At 46.3% G+C, this 21,329-nt stretch overlaps 1 protein-coding gene across 2 annotated transcripts in view; it reads right to left on the reverse strand.

Annotated features, from left to right (window-relative positions):
• Positions 1-20,455, reverse strand: part of KCNMB2 (potassium calcium-activated channel subfamily M regulatory beta subunit 2) — a 163,743-nt gene extending 143,288 nt beyond the window's left edge. For both annotated transcript variants that reach the window (XM_074591433.1, XM_074591430.1), the window contains exon 1: positions 19,765-20,455. In XM_074591433.1, the coding sequence (XP_074447534.1) occupies positions 19,765-19,802 (38 nt within the window). In that variant the 5' untranslated portion in view covers positions 19,803-20,455. The remainder of the gene's footprint in view (positions 1-19,764) is intronic.
• Positions 20,456-21,329: the final 874 nt, after the last annotated feature.

Raw genomic sequence — 21,329 nt, forward strand, 5'->3', positions numbered from 1 at the left:
CTGCGTATCCACGCGCATGGGAAGTTTGCCGTAGGCTGTATGACGCAGCACAGGGATGAAGGGGGCTGGCGGGGGCAGGTTAACAGCGTGGCTCTGAAACAGGCTGGAGGGGAAGTGCTACAAAATGCGCTTTTGTGAGGGAACCCCTGAAAATCGAAGGCTCGGCCCTCTATGGCAGTAGCGTGCAGGTAGTGGGAACGGCCAGCGGCCGGGTTCAGCAAAGCTCCCGGTGTCCAAGCGTGGACCACAGGCTGCATCGAGAGTGAACGCAGGGACCTGTTCTCGGGTTTTAGCTTTCATCACAACTGCGTAAGCGACACGGAGCAAACGTTAACACACATGTTAATGCGTGAGCAAACATTAACAGGCATGCTAACGTGCTAGAGAGAAATGAGAACCAGGGCATCCCGGTTCTCCAGCAGGCGCAGGGGCTCTGTCTAGGGCTTTGCCAGGCAGGCGGTATGGGCCGTACGGTGCTTCTGCTCCCGGCTGCGTCTCCAGTGCTCTTTCTCATCCGGGACGTGGTCTGACATTGCAGAGGGGCGGGTAGGACCCGTTCCTTTGTGGGTTTGTCTCCCTGTGGTGCTGCTGTCTCTATCTGCCCAGGAACTCCTATCCACAGTTCAGTGTTCCCGCTGCTCTTCCCAGTTGGATTGCCTGGGCACTGCTGTCGCTGAGAAGTGTCTGTGTGGCTCCTGTCAGGGACTGTTTTCTATACAATGAAGTGGTGGCAACTAAACACACCAAGGTTAACAAGGCTTTTCCTTCCCTGAGGTGTCTCTCCTCCATCTCCTGGGATCACCTAGATTGGACTGTGCTGCAGAAGAGCACCTTCCAATCGCTCCCATTACTGCACCCTGCCATTGGTCTCCGCCATCCATCTAATTCTCTCTGAGACCTCCTCATTCTCCGAGCAGCATCACGCAGCCCTCACGCAACAGCCACCAGAGACCATTAAACGCATTTGGTGAGAGGAGGGTTCCCAGATGGAAAAATCAAAGCGCCATCCTCCGAGGTTTTGTGCCTGGTCACGCCTTCACTAAGCTGGGATTAATATGTCAAAGGAAATACAGTCTCCTCTGGGCACTTCCAGAGAGGCTCCATGAACCAGGGTAAACTTATAGGATATATAGTCTTCTTGCTTTTTTGTCTCTGCGGTATGCATAGTAATAAACCCCTTCATGTATACGTGTGCTATCAGGGATGTAACGTGAGCTCTGTTAGCTCTCATTACCCGAGGACAGGCAGATCTGTTATTTACTGTTTCAGTGCTCACAGCGTGGGGGATGGTATTCAGGGTTCATCTGGCCACAAGGAATTCACAGTATATCCTGCACAGCGTGGGATACACGCAAGAAGGCACCTTTAATACAGCATCTCTCTACTGGTGGGACAAAATTACCTTCCTTGGTCGTCCCAGCTGGCACGGGATCAGCTGGATAATGAACACCTTAAATTTGCATTCCTTGGGGGTGTCAGGAAAGGAGGAACAACTCTTTACCTTAACGCAAGGTGAAAATCATAGTATGGCAGTGACGAGGCAAACTGTGAGGTTGCCCTCGGGAAACAAGGGAATATTTGTTGCTCATTAAGGAAACAGCAGGATGAGAGCCACAGATTTGCTAAATGTCTGAGTAAAGTTCCTAAGAGGAGAAGCACCTAATGCACTTTCTGGTACACATTTTCATTTTCCATCACCGGTTAGCGCATTGTGGAAAGCTTACCGTGGTCATGACATGCTTTGTGATAGTGATCAATATCTAATTAGGCAAAATGTTCATTTGTTAATGCCTGAAGCTTTAAGCCTCGCCGTCAAGCACCAGCCCCATGTGCATTACCCTTCCCTGTGACAAATCACTTGTGTTCTTGCTCTTGACCTAACAGGGTTAACTCCCACCGTGGCAGTGCCAACAGCTCAGTTTAACCTCTTCTTTTTCCTCTGTGTGAAAAGCGAAAACTACAGCTGTCGCTTAGTCAAAATGTGATGCAGAACGCGCTGCTCGGGCTTATTCCCTCTGCTGCAACCCCCGCAGGAAATCCGGACGGATAGCCTTGCCCTGTCTGATGCTTTACACAAGAATGAATAAGATGCTTTTTTTTTTAAAGAAAAAAAAAAAAAAAAAAGCACTTTCTGATGATCTAGAACTGCTGCAGTTTCCTCCTGCAACATGAGGAGGTGACTGCCATCCCTTTCCCTTTCCTCCTGCCGGGAAATCCATTGCTGGTAGTATAGCAGCACCTAGAGGCCCTGGGCCAGAGATGGCAGCTGGGTGACAAGCTGCTGGGGACATCCCCTGCCCCGAGGAGCCTGCAGTTGGGGACAGGGGGGTAAAGAGAGCTGCTGTCGGGTCCCGGTGAGCGCCCACACAACTCTGGGGCTCAGGGAGAGCGTGCCGTTTTCCTAGTGACACAGAGGATTTGGGGATGAAACCAGAACGGACCCAACCTTCCCGCATCTCGGGGCTCTTCCTCCCTTCCGTATTCAGACCCACCGGCTCTGTGCGACCAAACAGACTCCCCAGAGCTGATTTGGGTGGGGGGGGCGGGATCCTTAGCACTCGCCTTCCCAGCAGGTAGCGGAAGGGGAAAGGTTTATATTCACTTCATATTCAGAGATATGCCTCCTTACCTTGTTAAACCAGAGGCTCCCTATTGGCAATACCCGCACCCCCAGCCTGCCCGTACCTCTGTCCCCGCCTGCTTCCCCGGAGCCTCGGCTGTGTCCCCAGCTCCTCTTCCCCTGCTCCGGGGCAGCCCCAGGACCTTCAGGGGTAAGTTACCCTAGAAAAAACCTGTACCCAGCTCTGCCCCTTGGAAGGGATTTCTGCATCAAAGAGATCACCGTCTTATCACTGAATAATCCCTCTCACTACAGGGTTGAGCTTTTTCCAAGCAAAATGTGCTTTGTTTTGGTTTTTTTTTTTTTGTGTGTGCGTCTATAGATCTTGATATAATACAGTTAAAACTTCTGTGGGGGTTGGGCACGTCATCTCATCCTGACTTGGTCAAGGAAGGGAGAATCTGCCGTCGACGCTGACGTGGTTAGTTGTTAGAAGCAGCTCCCCGCGCTGCTCGCTGGAGCTCAGCTGGCTGCTTCTCCCTGCTGGTTTTCCAGACACCTTTTTCTTAAACAGTTCTTTATGCCTGATATTTTCCTCTCATTAAACTACCTTTTGTGTTCAAATTAAGTCACTCCTCTGTCTGACTTCAGCAGTTATATAAGCTAAGAAACAGATTTGTCCTCTATAGCCTTTTGTCGTTACTGTGGCTCTGAACTGGCTTTGGTATTTAAGCATTCATGAGAAAATACGGATGCTAGAAATAGTGCAGCAATTGAGTATAATGCTATATATGGAGGTAACAACACTTCCTCCAATTAGTCTTAATTTCCTTATTAATATAGCCATGACGCTCAGCCTGCCTTTGGTGTCTGCCTTGGAGAGACACTTGTTTCCACCCTGGGTTTAGGAGGGGAAACTCTGCAAAGGGGTGGAATTAGGGGAGGATAAGGAGATCCGAGGAGAGTTTGGTGGGTCCAGCCCTCCACAGGGGCCGGGGCACATGGCTGAAGTTTAAGCCTGTGGTTAATTTCTGGCCAAGGAAAGAGGTCTCAAGCATTTGGACAAGGGGATGAGGTGGCCGTATGGCACGGGCTCTCCAAATAGAGCTGTGCCGCTTCCCTGCTGGGGGAAATGAGATGGGATAAGGGCGGAAGAGAGAAACTCTGTCCATTTACTGGGAGAGCGGATGAGTACATGGAGACCTCACCTTGCCTCTGCCTGTCCTCCTTGGGTCAAAGGTGGCTTCCTGCTCCAATCCTGCGAGCTGAGCCATTCCTGAGCTGCACAGCTCCTGCAGTGAGGGCTACGGCAAAGGCTGAGCTGACGGAAGGGCTCTGTGCACGACAGATGGGCGATATATCTGTAAACCAACACAAGACAGAGCAAACCGGCTTTCTGTCTTATTTTAAGGTAGGCCTAATCCTAGCATAGACAGAACAACACGAAGGACAGAAACATCCCTTAAGAAAGGATCTCGCTTCTGTGCCACATCCTACTGCCTTTCCTTTTCACCCAAGGTTTCCCCTCTGCGGCTGGTGGCAAGTGTCAATGCTGTTACACGGGTGTCCAGGAGGTGCCTTTTATGTTCATATTCCATTTGCAAAGAACCTTTGACGAATGTATAAATACATTTTAGAAGACAGCCCTGGGATAAAGCAGGCAAACAGACAACAGAGGCATAATTGGAGGGAAAGGAGAATGGGAGTAATTTTCACGAGTGTGACAAGTCCCTCACCACCGCCCTTCCTTTTCGTGCTTTCCTTATAACCAGTTGCTTTCTTTCACCCTGTTTTTTCTTTCCTTCATTTCCCATTACCTTCAAGTCACACAAACTGTGGTTATGCTCTGTACAAAAGCTTTTATGCAACACAGGTAATGAGGAAACAGTATTTTCACCGTGCCCTGCCACCATCAAGCTAGCAAGCTCATTCATCACGGCTCTCCCCATGCCTGGCAAGCTGAAAGGTAGTGCCCTTGGATGTCAGTGCTCGTAATGGTGGTTGTATTTTCACTTGCTGGTTCATAATGTGCTGGTCACCAACCCCCAACAAGTAGGGGACGTTTCTCACTGCTGCAGCCGTTGCTGAATTATTTGCCAATCTCCCTGGGTAGTTTTGGCAGCTTCTTGCCACCTCCACAAAGGGCTTTTGGCCACAGAGGGCCCTGGGGCAGGCTGAAGGTGGTGGGGTCACCCTCAAGCATTGAGGTGTCACTATGGAAGGAGAAGATGCCATTCACCTCGCTCTTATGTGATGAGCAGCAACATCATGCAGATCCACAAACTCCTCGTTCCTTAATCAAACCCTGATATTCCACCAGGAAGTGGTGTCTGGAGCCCAGCAGGACTCGCATAGTAATTAAAGCATGTCAGCAACACAAATTTATTGTTAATAGTCATGAAGAAGACTCTGAGCAGGTGGAATGCTTTGGAAAGAACAGGAATGTACAGGTAGGCCTGACACTGTTGCTTGTTCTCCTACTTGAGCAACACCATTGGGAGCCCTCTTTCTCGCTCTTGAGAGCAGCGTAATGCAAGGCAGGACTGATCTCTGTTCCCAACTTTCAACAGGATAAAAGGGCTAGAATAAGGCTTTCCTTCCCACTCCCTGATTAGCTCCAGCGCCTAAAAAACCTGAGGTCTAGGACTGGTTGTCTCTTTCTGGGAGAAGAGAGATGGCTCGATCCTATGTTCTTGTCCAACAAGCTTCTCCAAGGCAGTTGTCCTTACCACCGCACCTACAGCTCCAGCACCTAGCTGCCATCCTCAAGTGAGCGTCTCTGCTACTGCAGCTATTCTTAACCTATCGGGGGGAAAAAAAGAAAAACCTTCTGTTTTTTTTCGAAGTCTAAAACATTGGTCTAGAGGGAGGATGAAGAGGGCTGCAGGAAGATGTTCTCAGTAGAGAATGTTGCATAGTTGCAAAAAAAGCACGTTCTGTGCAGGCCTAGGCACTGGTCTACAGAGAGCCCTGGTCTGGGAATAACTTTACGGATGCTAAGAAATCAATCTGAATGTGTATGAGATCAAGACCTATGAAAACTGATAAGGGCAACTAGCCAGCTGGCGTGCGTCGGTCTAACTCCACAGAATTTGATTTGCGCCAGTTGGTCAGCTACCGGCCATAAGGCCAGAGGCGTCCACGTGCCGCAGGGTGCGAGCTGCTGCAAGGCAGGGGCCCTACGGAGCTCCGCTCACCAGATGCTTGATGGAGCCCATTAAATTGCTTAAAGAGCAGATGAGCTGCTTGAGCGTTTCCTCAGGAAACACCAAAAGAAGCAGAGCATCTGGAGTGGAGTTTCACAGGCACGTCAGGGCAGCCGTGGAGGAGCAGCTGGTGGGCAGCAGGTGGGCAGGGACTGGGTTCTGCCCGCACACGCCACTTGACATTAATTATACCTGCTGGACTTCTGCATGCTCCTTCAAAACTTCTGCGGGAGATCAGGCACGGCACTAACTTCAACTCTTTGAACTGTGGTAGTGATGCTTGTCTGGAAACTATGCTAACAGGAAAAATCCACAAAGCGTGTCAGTTTGTTTTCCAGACTGCAGGCAATCTTGTTTGATTTTTTTAGCAGGTATTAGGTCTGATGGTGCTCTCCTTATTCTCAGTGAAAGGGGCACAAGTAATAGCTGTCTTGCTCAATGTCGTGAATGACTAGTGAAGTCAGCGTTGGCTGTGAGAGCTATTTCCCTCATTGCATTAATTCTGGTGTGCAAGATTTCATTAAATGCAAGAAAACAGGCATTGACTGAGTGTTGCGAAGCCTCCCCTAACTGCAGTTATTCCTTCTTGTCCTTTATTTATAAACTGAATCCTTACTAGAACTGTATGTGTAGCAATTCACTTAAAAAGGGACAGTAACCGATACCTGCAAACTCACAACTAGGAACGATTTAGCCTCCAGAGAGGAAAAGGCTGTACTTCCCATTCTGAAGGCGGAGGTTTGAAGCCCAAAGCTTGCCCAGGGTCTCTCCTGTTACCTGTGTAAGAGCCAGGAACAGAGATCCGATCTCCCGTGCTCCAGCGCTTTTACTATATGGCTATTCTCTAGTCCCTTATTCCTGCAAGCCATTACTCTATAAAGATGATAAATAGACTGGGAGAAGTGTTTAGCATTGAATACTTACTACGGTATAATCGCTCCAGCCTCCCCTGGCAGCAGAAACATTACTCTTATGTTGAAAATGGGGAAACAGGGACACAGTGCTTTGTCCAAGCTTGTGGGGCTGTTAGGATGGGAGTCCTGCAGCCCAGGTCAGTCCTGTGAACTATGTTGCCTGTCGGTGTTAGCCGCTGCCAGTGAATTCAATAATGGCTTAGTGGAAGAGGAAAATTAAGCCGTACTGACACGGGAGACAAGATATGCTTTTCAATGAGATTTGAAAATTGAGACAGAGAGTTGATTAGGTTCGTATCACTGTGCGATCTAGAGATGTTAAACAACCAGCTCTCCGCAGCCACGCGGCTGGGAATATCGACCGGATGGAATCGCTCCTCCTGAAATGCTGTAGCCTGTTAGTACTGCAGTGCTGCTCGGAGGCGGTTATTTTGTCATGGGAGGAAAGAAAAAAACCTTTCTTTCTCTGACCCTCTGAGTCTTATGGGACCCTGTGTGCAACAATGTGGTGCTTAAATTTTCCTTGACTATTTTGCAAAGAAGATAGCGTCAGAGAGGCACGTGGAGACACAGTGGATGAGAGAAAGTTCACAGGTGACAACCCTACTGTTATCAATACAACGAACGCATCTATCCTGTGAGGCCACGTCTATGTTGTGATGGGGCGAACTGCAGGAAAGAAAACGTTCGAGTGTGCTGAGCCCCAGCATGGGACCGCTCCTGTCCCTGGCACGTGCTCTTCCTTGGCTGTGGTTCAGATGGGCTGGATGGAGGAGAGACCAGGAGGCAAAGGAAATGGCCTGCGCTGCCTCTTCAGGTCCTGTGGCTCAGCGATGCTGGGGCAGATCAACTGCACTCAAGATTTCCCCTTCCAGACAAGTCTAGGGAATGTCAGATGACAACAGGGAGAGCGATCTTGACAGTACGCTGACAACTGCAATGAGGTGACAAGCGGTACAGGCACGCTGAGAGTGAGACAAGGGTGTGCAAACTCACACACACGGCACTTGCAAGACACAGGACGGAGAGGGAGGATTACGAATGCTGAAACTTTCTGGAATACTAGTTTTCCAAGAGTGTCTATCTTTGCTGTGATGCTCCCTCTCCAATTACATTATTAATGCTTTGTTATGTGAAATCCAGTTCCAGCTGACTGGCGCACTGTATCAAACAAGGCACATCACAAATCGGTGTGTCAGCCTGGTGAACTGAAGAGGGAAAAATAAATATCTCCACTTCTGCAAACTGTCTTTAAAAAAAAAAAAAAAAATCAAAACCTACACAAACAGAAATACCAAACAAGCTGCCTCTATAAATTGCGGCTGACAACTGTGATATGAAAAAGCTGCTGAGACGAGGTGGCGAGGCTCTAGGCGAGGTGGAGAGGCTGATTTTATTCGCTGTCCCACTGAAGTCCTGAGGACAATGAAAGGCAGTGGCTGCTCTGTGCCCACCCGTGTGTCTGTCTGAGTTAATGGGGCACCTGGAGTCCAGGAGGATCACCTCACCGTGAATCCTCCCCAGCTGGCATTAGGAATTCGCTGAGTTCCCCTCTACAGACTGCACTGTAATGGCCGGGGTGGCGATAAGCAGCTGAATGGAGCTGCATTGCCAGCGGGGCTTTGCCAGCTCCTTTCCAACCTGAAAAAGGACGTTTTGTTGGGATGGAAGAGATTAGGAACTATTTACAAACATCCCAGCTTCCAAGGTTCTGGAAAACCTTTCAATGTGTTTCTTGGTTTGCAGAAAGGTCTGACCCAAAGCATCCAGCCTGTGGTGACCCGCTCTGCCTTTAGTGCCGTTGTAATCCCGTTTCCACCACGACGATTAATCTGCACAGAGCAGAAGGACTCCTTGCTCTGCCCGTCTGCTGCCAGAGATGCTCCTGCTGACCAGGGGACAAGCGTGGGCTCTGGGAGCCCTGGGAATGGCTCTGCTTGGGGGACGTTGGGTGGCCAAGGGGGACACAGCATGTGGAGCTGGAGGCAGTCAGGGTACCAAAGGCTTCCTGGAAAATGAGCGGTGTTTCTGTATGACTGGGTACAGTGGTGAATTTATAGGGCTCTTCTGCTGCCTCAAAAAGGAGCCGCAGAGAAGCGGGGGCGAGAGGGGAAGGATCAGCATTGATTAAGCTGACAGTTCTGCTAATGTCACTGTGGACACAGCCACCTTCCGTTTCTTTGCCAGCAGCAACTGAAATAATGAGATGCAGAGGGAGAAGGAGGGAGCGTCGGCGCTGGGCTACTCACAGTGCTGTTGGCAGTATTTAGATGAGAAACTGGTGGTGTGATGGATGGCCATGATGCAAAGATACGGGTGATCAGTGCTCTGGAAACGCAGGCAGATTAAGTAGGACTGTGCCTGACTAGTCTGAAGGTGACTCTACCAAAAGCCAGTTGTTGGATGCTAATTGCTTTTGTCCCCCACAAGTAATATTCCAAATTTGCAGTTCCTGCATATTTGTCGGCTACTTTCACGCTTTGGTCTAGATCTGCAGGCTGTGCTTCTCGTCAGGCTCCACAGCTCCCAGGCAGAGAAGAGCTTGTTTGGTCCTGATGAGAGCATGACAAGGAGAGTTGAGGACAGGCTGAGAGAGTTGGGGTTGTTCCCTGGAGTCTTCTCCAGGCTGAGACCTTATTGCAGCCTTTCAATACTTAAAGGAAATACTTATAGGAAAGATGGGGACAGACTTTTTAATAGGGTCTGTAGCGATAGGACAAGGGGTAATGGTTTGAAACTGAAAGAGGGTAGATTCAGACTACATATAAGGAAGAAATTTTTTAGGATGTGGGTGGTGAAGCCCTGGACCAAGTTGCCCAGAGAGGTGGTTGATGCCCCATCCCTGGAAACATTCCAGGTCAGGTTGGACGGGGCTCTGTGCAACCTGGTCTAGTGGAAGATGTCCCTGCTCATGGCAGGGGGTTGGACTAGATGCCCTTTAATGGTCCCTTCCAATGCAAACACTGTATGACCCTATTCTGGTATTTCATGCGATGGCTCTTAAGCCTTATGTTAGACTGCTGGACTTGCATTTAGGCCTCATTCCATCCATTTTTATGGATGGTTTCAGAGTAAGCGAAATGTGTTTCTGATTTTATAAGCTTGATGTGTATTGTATATAGTTAGCTGTGACGGGCAGTTCTGAGAACAATCATCTGTATAAATACCCAGACATCGTTATTTGGATCCGTATCTCCCTGGTCATTATGCAGAGGTGATCTCTTGACATCTTTCAAAACACCACATCAAGCTATTTCCAAGGAGGTTTCTGCTTGGAAATGAGTATAAAGCTTTAGTGTTAATTTTGTAGGAGTTATATTGAATGTTAATAACATCTCCAACACTAGGCTTCACATACAGAACATTATGGTTATCTATCTAGTGTTTCCAATTAACCAGGGGCACTGTCTTTGCTCTCTGTTTCATCCAAGGACAAAAGTAATTCGTTAGGATAGCAAATTGCCTTCCCCTCTTGCAAATTAGCATAAGAGCATCACTATAGAAATAATCCATGCTATCTGGATTACGGCAATGAAATTGCTATAAACGAAAGCTGTTTTCTGAACTAATATTTAGACAAGATGAGAGAAAGATACATGCAGGAAGGGCATTACTAAATAGATTTCAGTATTTATCTTTTTGAAAGAGGTTCTTTTTCTCCTGAAAGGGTAACGTACATCTGTCTTGCAAGGAGTTTCCTTAGAGGGTTTAAATGAAGAGTGAAGCTTTAAGAACAAAATGAAAATGGAAGAAGAAATATACTGCCATGGGAAGCTCAGAAATGAGGCACTCGGGGTTTCAGAGAGTAATCATTAATCCCCTCCTGCCCCGAGGGCATTCCTGTGTGACCATCAAAATGACACACGTGCAGCTGTCTGGCACTTTGCCACCTCCCTCGGTTTGATGGACTTTGCTCTGGGGATGGCTAAACCTCCAGCTGTTCAGAATGGTAGTTTGTTTTCCTCGACAAACACGTTCAGATGTTTACCTGACCTATCGGAATCCACAAAAGCAGACTATAAATCTTTTCCAATGATTTTTTTCAACGCCTTTTCCTTCCCAGAACCTGGAAACACAAGAGACCACCAAAACCTGAAAACCTGTCCAGCCTGAGCACTGCTTTACCCTTAGATTAGGATCGATGGTTGTGCTGGAGTTGTACCAGGGGCTGTTGTACTCATGGCTTAACAGAACGTGTAACAAGGTGCACCTTATTAATACCAGGGGTGGGGAGGAAACTCAGGTGTGGGCCTATCTGGCTTGGTGATACGACTGCAGAGCTCACCTACCCCCAGCACAGCGCCAAGCAGTCCCCAGCTGGTCCCTGGGGCACTACAGCTCATGCAGTTAACGTGGCACAAGCTTATACTGCAAATGGGTGAAAGGAGACAAAGGCTGAGTCGGAAATAAACTCCAGGAGGCAACGCGAACTCTTCAAAGTGAGCTGAGGGTGCAACAGAGGACCATCCGGCAGGGGCTGGGACCTAGAGCTCCCGGGAAGGCGGTGTGTTTCTGCACAGGTGGCTGAGCCAGCAGGGCCTGAAACGGTTTGGTTCTGATCACCTCATCAGCTTGGGCAACGAAAAACACTTTAATGATAACTGGCAAGATATTAGCATTGATTTTGAAAACGCTGCACGGGTATGATAAAAGAGCAGATACGTGATGGATGACAGAGAGCCGCCTGTCTGGCTTTGTTCAGTGCTTAGTAATAGATGAGAGAGACAGAAAAGGATCTTCTCCTTTTCTCTCACACCATCCCTGGAGGTATTTAAAAGCCGGGTAGACATAGTGCTCAGAGATAGGGTTTAGCGATGGTTTTTGTCAGAGTCAGGTTGACGGTTGGACTCGATGATCCGAAAGGTCCCTTCCAACCCAGGCGATTCCACGATTCTAACAGTGCTGTGAATCTTAAGTGTAAGACACACTCAGACCACAAAAAGTATTTCAGAGCCTTCCCTCCCATCCCACGAAGCAGCACACTGATACTGTGATGGTTACCGAGGCAATATCCGATGCCTGCAGACAAAATGTTTATTTTCTTTTATTACAAAAAGTGAGCTGGAAGTATGGCTCATCAGTGCAAAGAGGACAGGTATTTCCAAAGCTGCTGCCAACCCCCTTCCGTGGCCGTGATTTGATTCCTGCACGTACTCGAGAGGGACCCATGACTCAACACGGGGTTCTGAACTGAACTGCATTCGCAGGTTTCGATTCGTTATGACTCCTAAGCTCCAAAAATGAGAGCCTTTCAAAAATTTATTTTAAAAAGAGACCAGGAGGTGATTTTAAAAAACCAACAACAAACAAACCCCTCTGAAATAATGGGAGCAGCTGTACGTATTTCTTAGCAGTGAAAGAACTAAAATCCAGGTATTTTCTGATCTTAGGTTTCCCATGTGTGCAATCGAAACTGTAAATTTAGAGAAATACTGCTGTGGGAAGATGAAAATTCCCTTGCCAGATGAGGACTTGGCTCTTCTTGCTCAAATATACACGTTTTTGAGATTGTTTGCTTTGTGATAGACAGCTCTAAATCCAGGTCTTTCAACCTCTTAAAAAACCCTCCTGAATGTATTAAATACATATGTAATAGAGAGCGCTCTGGGAAACTGAAACCTGTTGTGTGTCTGCAAAAACGAATAGCACATCTGCAAAAAGAACGCCAGTTTGGGAGGTCTAATGCACTCAGGGCTGGAACACGGTAACTTCAGAGTACCTGGAACAGATTTGGCATGACCTGCGCTAGCAGACCTAGGCCTGGAGCCATGGCAAATCTGTCCCCAAGATGTTTGGCTGTTCTTTTAGCGCACTGGAAAATATTGAACATTTTGGATCTTCAGTTGTTTAGCTGGCCACCTTATGTGGGTTGGAGGCTAGGTATTTCAGCAGCATGAAGTTCAGTCTGGTAAACTGGGTAAAAACCAAAGGTGTGGTACGATGGGAAGATGCTGACGCCCTCCTCAGCTACCTGGTTGGAAGCTGGTGCCCCTTACTGTGGTGTAGCTGCACCCCAGGACAGACTGAAAGGACGTGGTTAGTCTTCTGTAGCAGGGTGGACCTCAATTTTGTGGTGTTTTTGTGGTATGCACTTGGCCATCACTCGAGCAGGGCACCAAAGGGCTAATTCTGCAACACGTAACTTACTCAGAGGTTCAAACTTTGTTTTGAATTTCCACCTGATTCAGATTTTTAAAGCAAATACCTAAAATGCAAATCAAACCTTTGGTATTTCAGGCAGAACAGAATTTAGACATAAAAGAAAATACTAAAAAAAAAAAAAAAAACCAAGACAACAACCAAATCATCTATCTTGGGTTCATCTGAAATTTTGTCTCTGGAGTCTGCAGAGCAGGTAGCCAAGCCAAAATCAGCGGCTAGCAGTGTTCTGACTTGTAGCCAGGCTTTGGAGGAGGAAAGGGTGGCCCAGGCTGCTGTTGGCATGTCCCTGGGACAGAGCAGGGAAAGGAGTACCCTAAGTGTGTGTCAGGGGCACAGGGAAAGCAACCAGGCTTGGATAAACTAAATCCCTGTGTTATGGATTAATTTTTCTGCAAGGAAGAGCTTTTGAAAGGAGCCATTCCCTCTACTGAAGTCAGTGGGACCTGCTGCTGCGGCTGATTTTACCCAGCATGGGTGAGAGCAGAATCGATGGTGTCACCTCTCCTGCATGGCAAAGCCTTTTCCCAGTGCTACCAGTAACACACAGACAAGTGCTGCATCTTTTCCAAACGAAAACAGAAACCCCGTTAGACTCCAAACAGGCAGGGCCAGGATATTGTCAGAAATTCAGGGTTAACTGCATTAACCTGGGTTATGCTTGAACACGCTGATCTCAGCCTTTCCTAAGAGATCGAAGTTCTCGGAGCTCAGTGGGAGGATAAGGTCAGAAACTGACATTTTTTATTTGGGTTTTTAGAACTTCTGCTTCCAAACATACAGATGAAGCCCATTCCATCACTTAACACTGTGATAACAATCCCAGTACAGTGGAGGGAACGTGTCTCACTCAAACGGTATCACAGACTAACATAGGCAACCGGGTATTTTCTACGAAGCTGTAAGATGGTTAGTGTTTGCATGCACAACCTTTCTTTTGCTGGGAAAGATTTCAGCTTCTCTGTTGTGTGGAAACACACGTGCACAGCCGGTCGGTGCGTGTAGCCTGTCAGCTCTCCTCCAGAGCTGCACGACTGCTCAGAAAATGAAAGCAAACACTCCAAACCGGCCTCATCCAAGCCATCCTGCACCGCTTCTGCTATTTGTCCACGAATACCAGGCCAGTTGTCTAGTTAGCGAAACAGAAACATTAAATTAGAGAAATCACAGAAAATAGTGGGTAGGAGGCCCCTTTAAGATCTCCTGGTCCATCTCTTGCCCCGTGGCAGGCTCAGCTTTACCTGCACCACTTCCCTCTGGTTTGTCTAACCTGCTTTTAAAAACCATTAGTGGTGGAGATTCCAGAATTACCCACAATTAGGTAAAAGGTAGAAGATGTGCTTCACGAAAAATACAACTGTTCAGCTAATAGCTTCTTTTTATGAGGTTGATCTGACCTGTACCGCAACCACTGCTGAAGTATCTGTGTGGTTCACTCATGTTTCAAGGAAACGCGCTGATCCTTTCGGGACATGCAGATCTCAGCACTGGAAAATGGGAGATAGATGCCAAGTTTTGCCTGTGAGATTGTTATTGGTAATCTGCACAGATGAATTTTGGCTAGCTGGGATTTTTGGTCTAACGGATTTATGCAGTTGCCTTTAAGACCTTAATTGTAACGAATGTGATTAGCCTACAATTGTCCGAGAGGCTACGGTGTGACAGGGATGGGAATGTTTGCTTCCAGCCTACGCAGGCCCGGCAGCACACGTCCTGCTGAGGATGCTGCTGTCTCACTGGCTGCTTGCTTTAAGTACACACCAGGGCTGTTTAGTCTGTACAGTGACAGAAGCGTGGCTGTAACCCTTTAGACACCCCAGCTGCACTCTTAAACTGTCCTCAGCCTCTCCCAACCTACAAAATTTCAGATTTTACAGGAAAGTTACTCTCGCTTTCATGTTTCTTTCACCATTCCTCTGTTTCCCAGGCACATCCTGAGAAGCTTTCATGTCGTACAGTTAGTGATTTCACCGAGACTACTCAGCTCTTTCTTTGGCGACCCAAGGCATAAGGTAAAATGGACTGAACTCTCGTGCATCCCCCTCTTCTTTTCCTTCTACTTTTCATCCTTGAGCACGGTTTTTACAGTGGAAATCAAAGTGGCTCCCAAAAGGGCCCATCCGCAGGCTCGCTGCTCCAGTCATTAGGAGAAGGCTGCCACATGTTCCTTGGCAAGCCTCTGCCACGCTTCAGGTCCAGTTACCGCCTACTGGGAATGGCACCAAATTGCTTCCGGCAACTTAGCATCCCACCAGTGCTATCAGGCTGGTCCACTCGTAGTGTTCCAACTAGGCAGTAACAGAAATATGTCAGCACACCACCAGCACATTATGGACTTATGTTTTTTTTAAATACCAAATGTCTACATCTTAATCCCAGTCAAACTACCTGAACTCCTAAACACTCTTGTAGGGACTGCCAAGTGGGTGGAAAGGAGGAATGTTTGGAAATGGATGAGATAAAACAGGTTTTCACAGAAGCAGCAGTTCAGAGCTCGTCCCAGGCTCTGCTGCACGGCGGTGCCTCTGAATGCCCTCTCATTTACTGGCAAAGAGCAGCTGGCCCTTGAACGTTACCATTTACGCAGTTTCTGAATTGTACTATTTCTAATATGTTTTACACAGTTTTTTCCAAATCTGTGTACTTCACAGGAAGATGGGGGACAAACTGGCAATGGGAAGGAGCAATTGTAAACTAGTTAATAGGCCTGACTGTCATTTTTATTCGACCTGTGTGTGGAAAGCTGCTTTAAAGTAGCTTTAAGGAAAATGAGAATCAACCCTCTTGAACTTAACGCTGTTTCGTACAGTCTGAAGAGGCAGCACAAAGCTGCTATTCCCTTCTTCAGTTCAGGGAATATAAATCAGAGGACATGAAAATTTTAAAACATAATTCTGAATCTGCCCTGCTTAACACTGGGAAAATCCGTGATTCGAGTGATAGAGAGTAACAGTATAAAACCTGTTTACCCTTACCGGGTACTGCGGGTTCTACCATCAATTCCTGATTTACCAGCAGCTCTCTATATCAGCTGGACATTCTTCAGAGCCTCACATTCCAGTGTTTTCCTAGCCTGAAGCTTCCTAAATTGCAAGATGTTGCCTGATGCTGACCATGCAGAACAGCCTGATCTCTGGCAGATCAAAACTCCCTGTGCGCAGCAGAGCAGACACATACATATTACTTGCTTCTTAACCCAGGACTCTTAGAGTTTCATTTTTTGGCCTTATTTAAGAAGCATTAAAATTAGAGAAGGAGGTAAGTCAAAAGACTTGAGGCTCTGAGGGCTTGCACTCGGGTCTTTGTTGTTTGTTTGTGTTTTGCTGGGGGGTTTTTTGGCTTTTTTTGAACCTTATCCAAAGTACTTGAATGTGGTGGAACTAGAGACAGTGCCAAATTGCTGGCCCACCGCTCGTTACCTTTTTCTCCATATGACTTATCCTCCTGACTGGTAATTGCTCTTGTTTGAGTAGATTTGGTTGAGTGCAGCTTTTGTCCAGGTATTTTAAATCCCTCTCAGAATGAGGCATCAAAGAGAGAGCTGAGGACGAAGAAATTAAGAGGAGAAATTCCTAGGAGCAGAGAAATTGAGCTAAAATCCTACTCTCTCACTCAGAACTTTCACAGATGCTTTTTAATGTCTGCACATGTACCCAGAAGAGCAAAATATCTACCAGACAGCTACCTTTGCCAGCATTTATCAATAAATCACCAGAAGCTTTGGATATGCAAGAAACACTTGACATTTTTTCCACTTTTTTTAAACATCACAGTATAAGCAGAAATGAATAGATTACTGTTGGTCTTAAATAGCTTCGTACTGTTCAGGAAATAACATGGCAGAAAAAACCACTTTTAGGTAAAAGCAAAAATTTCATTAAGAAACAACAACTGAAACACTTTCTTTGTGTTCAGATAACACATAATTTGCAGTTCAAAGATACTTTGCTTTGATTCCTGTCAGATGCAGAGGCAGTGACATATGCCATGACATTCACCAGCTAACTCTCAACATAAAAAGATGTGATGATTTTTCTCTAATTGACGGAATGGAAAAGCAAAGGTGTGTGTGTGGGGGGGGGCGGTTTGGTTGGTTTGTTTGTTTTCAAATGAGCCTGAGAAGCAATTTTAAATGGCTGTCAAATATCCAGCAGTGGTTAGTAGACGACTGGATGGAAGATACTGAAATTCAGTTTTTGCCTGTTCCCAATGTTTTTCTTTTGAAAGTATTTTACTTTCTGACATTTCAGATGTTACTTATCGGAATATTTTTCCCCTGGTTTTAAGATATCTCCTGTTCAAATTTGCCTGCTGACTTCACTACGCCATTCTGACAGCTTTCTTTGGGACCAGTCAGCTTTTCTGCAGTGTATTCCAGTTGACAGGTTTCAAAGGAGTTTTATTTTATTTTTCATCTTCCTGTGACTATCAAGTATTATGCTGGGTTTTTTTTCTAGTTGGCTACTCTAGTGTTTCTTTTTCTTTATTCTCCACTGACCGTCAGCACACTTTTATTTTACTAGTGGATATCGTTTTGTGTACTCCTCTTTGCATATTATTTTTCTTGGCCTCTGCTTCTACAGTTAGCGCAATTCTGCCTTTTCATTTTAGAATCCAGCTAGAATAACTCAGGGCAAAATGTGTGGAGCAGAGGGACTTCCCAGTATGAACCGCTCAGAGCAGAAGTGCAAGGTCTGTGCTCTAGCTGAGAGTTCAGGAGAGGAGGGGCTGGTCCTGCTTCACCCCGAGTACCTTGACGTGGCTTTGATGACTGCAGCAGGTTATTTCCACGAATCCAAAACCTGTCCCTTCAGATTTTACACAGGCTGTGGGCAGCATTTCAAGCTGTGCAAAAAGCACAATCTGAAAAGCCAGTAGAAATACTCACTGGTATAAGTGAGCTTAAAATCAGGCTGTGAAAATAACTATACAGGTTAATAATGATGCTACATCCCTGTTTCTTTGTCTGCATCAGTGGTTCGAGGTTACCAACATAACCCAGGCCTGTCTTCTGGCTTTGCTCCTGACACGGGACTTTCTCTCTCTTCCCTTGTTACCAGCCTGATGGCTTGGAAGTGTGACTGCCTCCGTCTCTATTTCAGTGCAGTGTATGAAAAGCAAACATCTGCAGCAAGAAGCACATGGGAGGCCTTGGTGGAAGAGGAAGGATGTACTTTGGCAAAATAAATGTTCAAAGGAGCCATAGCTGCTGCTTTGCGCAGAGTGACTCAGCTGTCTGGGCACGGATTTGCCAGCAAAAATGCAATTTAACTCAGTGTTTCCATGAAACAGATGAACTGACAGTCATACTTTGTCATATAAAAACTTCCATCAACTTTAGTGAACTTCTTGCTATGGAAAGGGATGAATAAAGCCAGCACATCTGATTTATCATCTGTGCTATGCTGCTAAGTAAGAGCAAGACACTTGCAAGCGCTGTATGAACACCCTATCAGGGAAGGTCCCTGCCCCAAGGAGCTTTGGGTCTACATGGGAGAGGAGGTCAGCCAGGAGGAGAACGGGAGGAGCCAGAGGTAATGTGACCAACAGAAAGATAATTCCTATGTCCCCAGTTCAAGGTTTGTCCCTCTCTAACACCTCTCACAAGTTACAATACCCTTCATGCACCGAGACGCAACTCTGCTTTCTGCTGCTTCACAACATTAGGGAGCACAGCATATGGTCTACGTGAACAGAAGAAGAAACTAATCTAAAAAGCTTATAGATTCTACAAAAAATTCATTCTATTTCATATATGAAGTAACTTTGTGGTCTCTGACCTGCAATTGTTTGCTATCAATATTTTCCTAGCAAACATTTAAATAGACAAAAGATTGAATGATCAGCAAACAGTAAATAGCAATGATTTCTTTTTTGGCAGTTGAGTCTGGAAACCTGGCTCTAAAAACCATGATAATGCTGTTGGACACCAAAAACATACCATAGGAGTGCATGCAAAACTAATGTCACTTCAGATTTGATATCAGAGTTCATTAGGTACAGAAAAAAACCCTCAATCTCAGTAAATTTCAAGGTACTTAAAAGATAATTTAGAAAACAGAAAGAAAGAATGTCAAGAATATGTAGTCTTTTATTGCCTGTTCTTGATACACATGTGGAGTCTTGTTTGGACATGCACCCCTTTCTTCTCTAAACTGAAATACTCGCCACATTTGTACAACACAATGAACAAGACTATTTTCATCCACCGAACTGCCAGATATGACACCTTATGAGTAAAAGATCTGCATGTCATCAAATCCTGTACTGAGTGGTTTCCCTTTAAAGACACCATTTCCAATTTATCTCAAAGTCCAGCTTAGCTCCAAGTATCTCTTTTATGGCAGTAGCACCAAATTGTATCAACATTATAGGATTATGAAGTGGGATCGCTTACCCTGTCAACTCTGGCTTTATATTGATACTTCCAGCAGAGCAGGTGCTGTATTTTATTAGTTACAGAGATTCATCGTGCATACAGAAACTGCCCTCTGCACCCTGCTTTTATAATAGGATTCAATACAGCTGAGCAAACACAACCTCTGTAATATATAGGAAATACAGGAAGACAACAGGAGCAGGATAAACTCTCTGATTAGGTACAGTGTGCACAGTGGATCAGAAATACAGAGACGGGGAAAAAGGAGGAGGGAAAATGTGTTTAAGGTCTGCCATGAAGGCCTAGGAAACCCAGTTTAAAGGATTTCTGTCCTAACCAACTCCGTAATCCCTACCAAAGACCTGAACACAAATACAACTTCAGTATATTTCCATGCTGGACTTCAGTTAAATGCTTAACATCGCAGTCAAACAGGGGAAAAACAAAACAAAACAAATCCAACCTACTAGTTGTTAGTAACTTCAGAATAACGAACCGACAGCAGTTCCCCAGCCCAAACAGCTCAATCCATTTGTTTCTACTTACCCCCATTTGTCTCTTGGATATTTAAGGCAAAGGCTCATTTTGTCCTGCAGATTCCGTGCTGCTGCTGCTCAGTATTATCTCGCCTGATCGTAAAAAGGCTCCGGACCAAAAGGAAGAGGAAAGCAATACGTGAAACAAACACAGGAGCCCAAGAGGAAAGCTACACCCTAAAGACCAGCACTAATAGCAACTGCGAGACAGGGCAAAAGAGAACACTCCCCGTTACTAACTTTTTCCATTGATACATGTGTTAACAAAACAGTTTTGCTGCAAACTTCTCTTCCTCCTTGCAAGCAACGCTTTGCTCTGTGCCTAGACCTCAGATAAACTACATGATGAGCGTGGGCTTAGTGGTTGGGATTTTTTTGGACCAAGTGAGCAAATGAGTGAAATATAAACTATAAGCTCAGCTGACTGCTTTAAAAGTAATGTGCTCGGCAGTAATTATCACAAGGTGCATTTGTCTGTACTTCAGGTATTTTTTAATTCAGAAGCCTTCAGTGGAAGCGGAGTCATATTTGAAATAACCACCTATGGGACTTTCTGGCCAGAAAGCCCCAGTGCAGCAGAGGTGAATGTTTCAATGATTAATAACTTAATTTTTTAACAGCTTGATGGGCTGACAGGGAAAATATGCCAAACCGTCCTTGCCTCAGAGGGATTTTTAGTGCCAAAAAAGAACTGCAGTGAGAAGGAGAGCTCATGATTTCACCTCTAAAGACTTTAAGGCCAGGGGGAGGGGCAGAGGGGCAGAGGGGCAAAGTGGGATTTACTGCGGCAGCAGAAGCTGCTGGTCCCAGCTGTGTTTTCACACCCTCGCCTCGGTGGATTTGGGCTTCTCCAAGCTCCAGGGCTGCTCCTCGGAGTAGGTCATGGGGTAGCTCCGCCTGTGTGCTCACAAAGGCTGCATGGAAACTCTGACACTGACATTTAATACATGGTTTGGAACGAATAACAAACAATTTGGTTTGAATTAAAAAGTTTTGACAGACACATTTTGCCAAATGTTAGTCAGAAAGGAAAACTGATGGATGTGTCATGTTTGAAAATTCCCAGGGTGTAGCAAACTCGTTTGTTTTCAAAAAGTTAGGATCAGATTCTCCCCTTGCCTCAGAATAAATCTGGAACTACTTCAGGGAGGCTGACAGAAATTAAGGTCGTTCCATCACCAGGGTAAATGAAATCTGCCTTTTGAGCCTGTAGCCAGAAAACGCTGTATCCAGTAGCAGAGGTGTGAAAGAACTGCTGCAGGCAGTAAGGCTGACAGTGGTCCTATTAAAGGGAATATTATTCCCCCCGACCTCAACCCTTCCTGTGACATCCTGCTATTGTAGCTTTCCATCTCCGTGCGCTGAGGTGATACACTGATGGGCTTTTTAAAAGTCACGCAAGGAGACACACAGATCACAGATCAAGGTACCAAATCAGCTCATGGGAGAAAGGAGCCTTCTACTTTCTGCCTGGGATATTCAAAGAAACCTAAAGGCATTTGATTCCCAAATCCCCTCGGGCCCAATGGGGCAGGCACGGATGTATCCTTGGTGCTCCTTGAAAACTGCAGTCAG

This window comes from Larus michahellis, chromosome 6, assembly GCF_964199755.1.
Source record: "Larus michahellis chromosome 6, bLarMic1.1, whole genome shotgun sequence".
Classification (NCBI taxonomy): Eukaryota; Metazoa; Chordata; class Aves; order Charadriiformes; family Laridae; genus Larus; species Larus michahellis.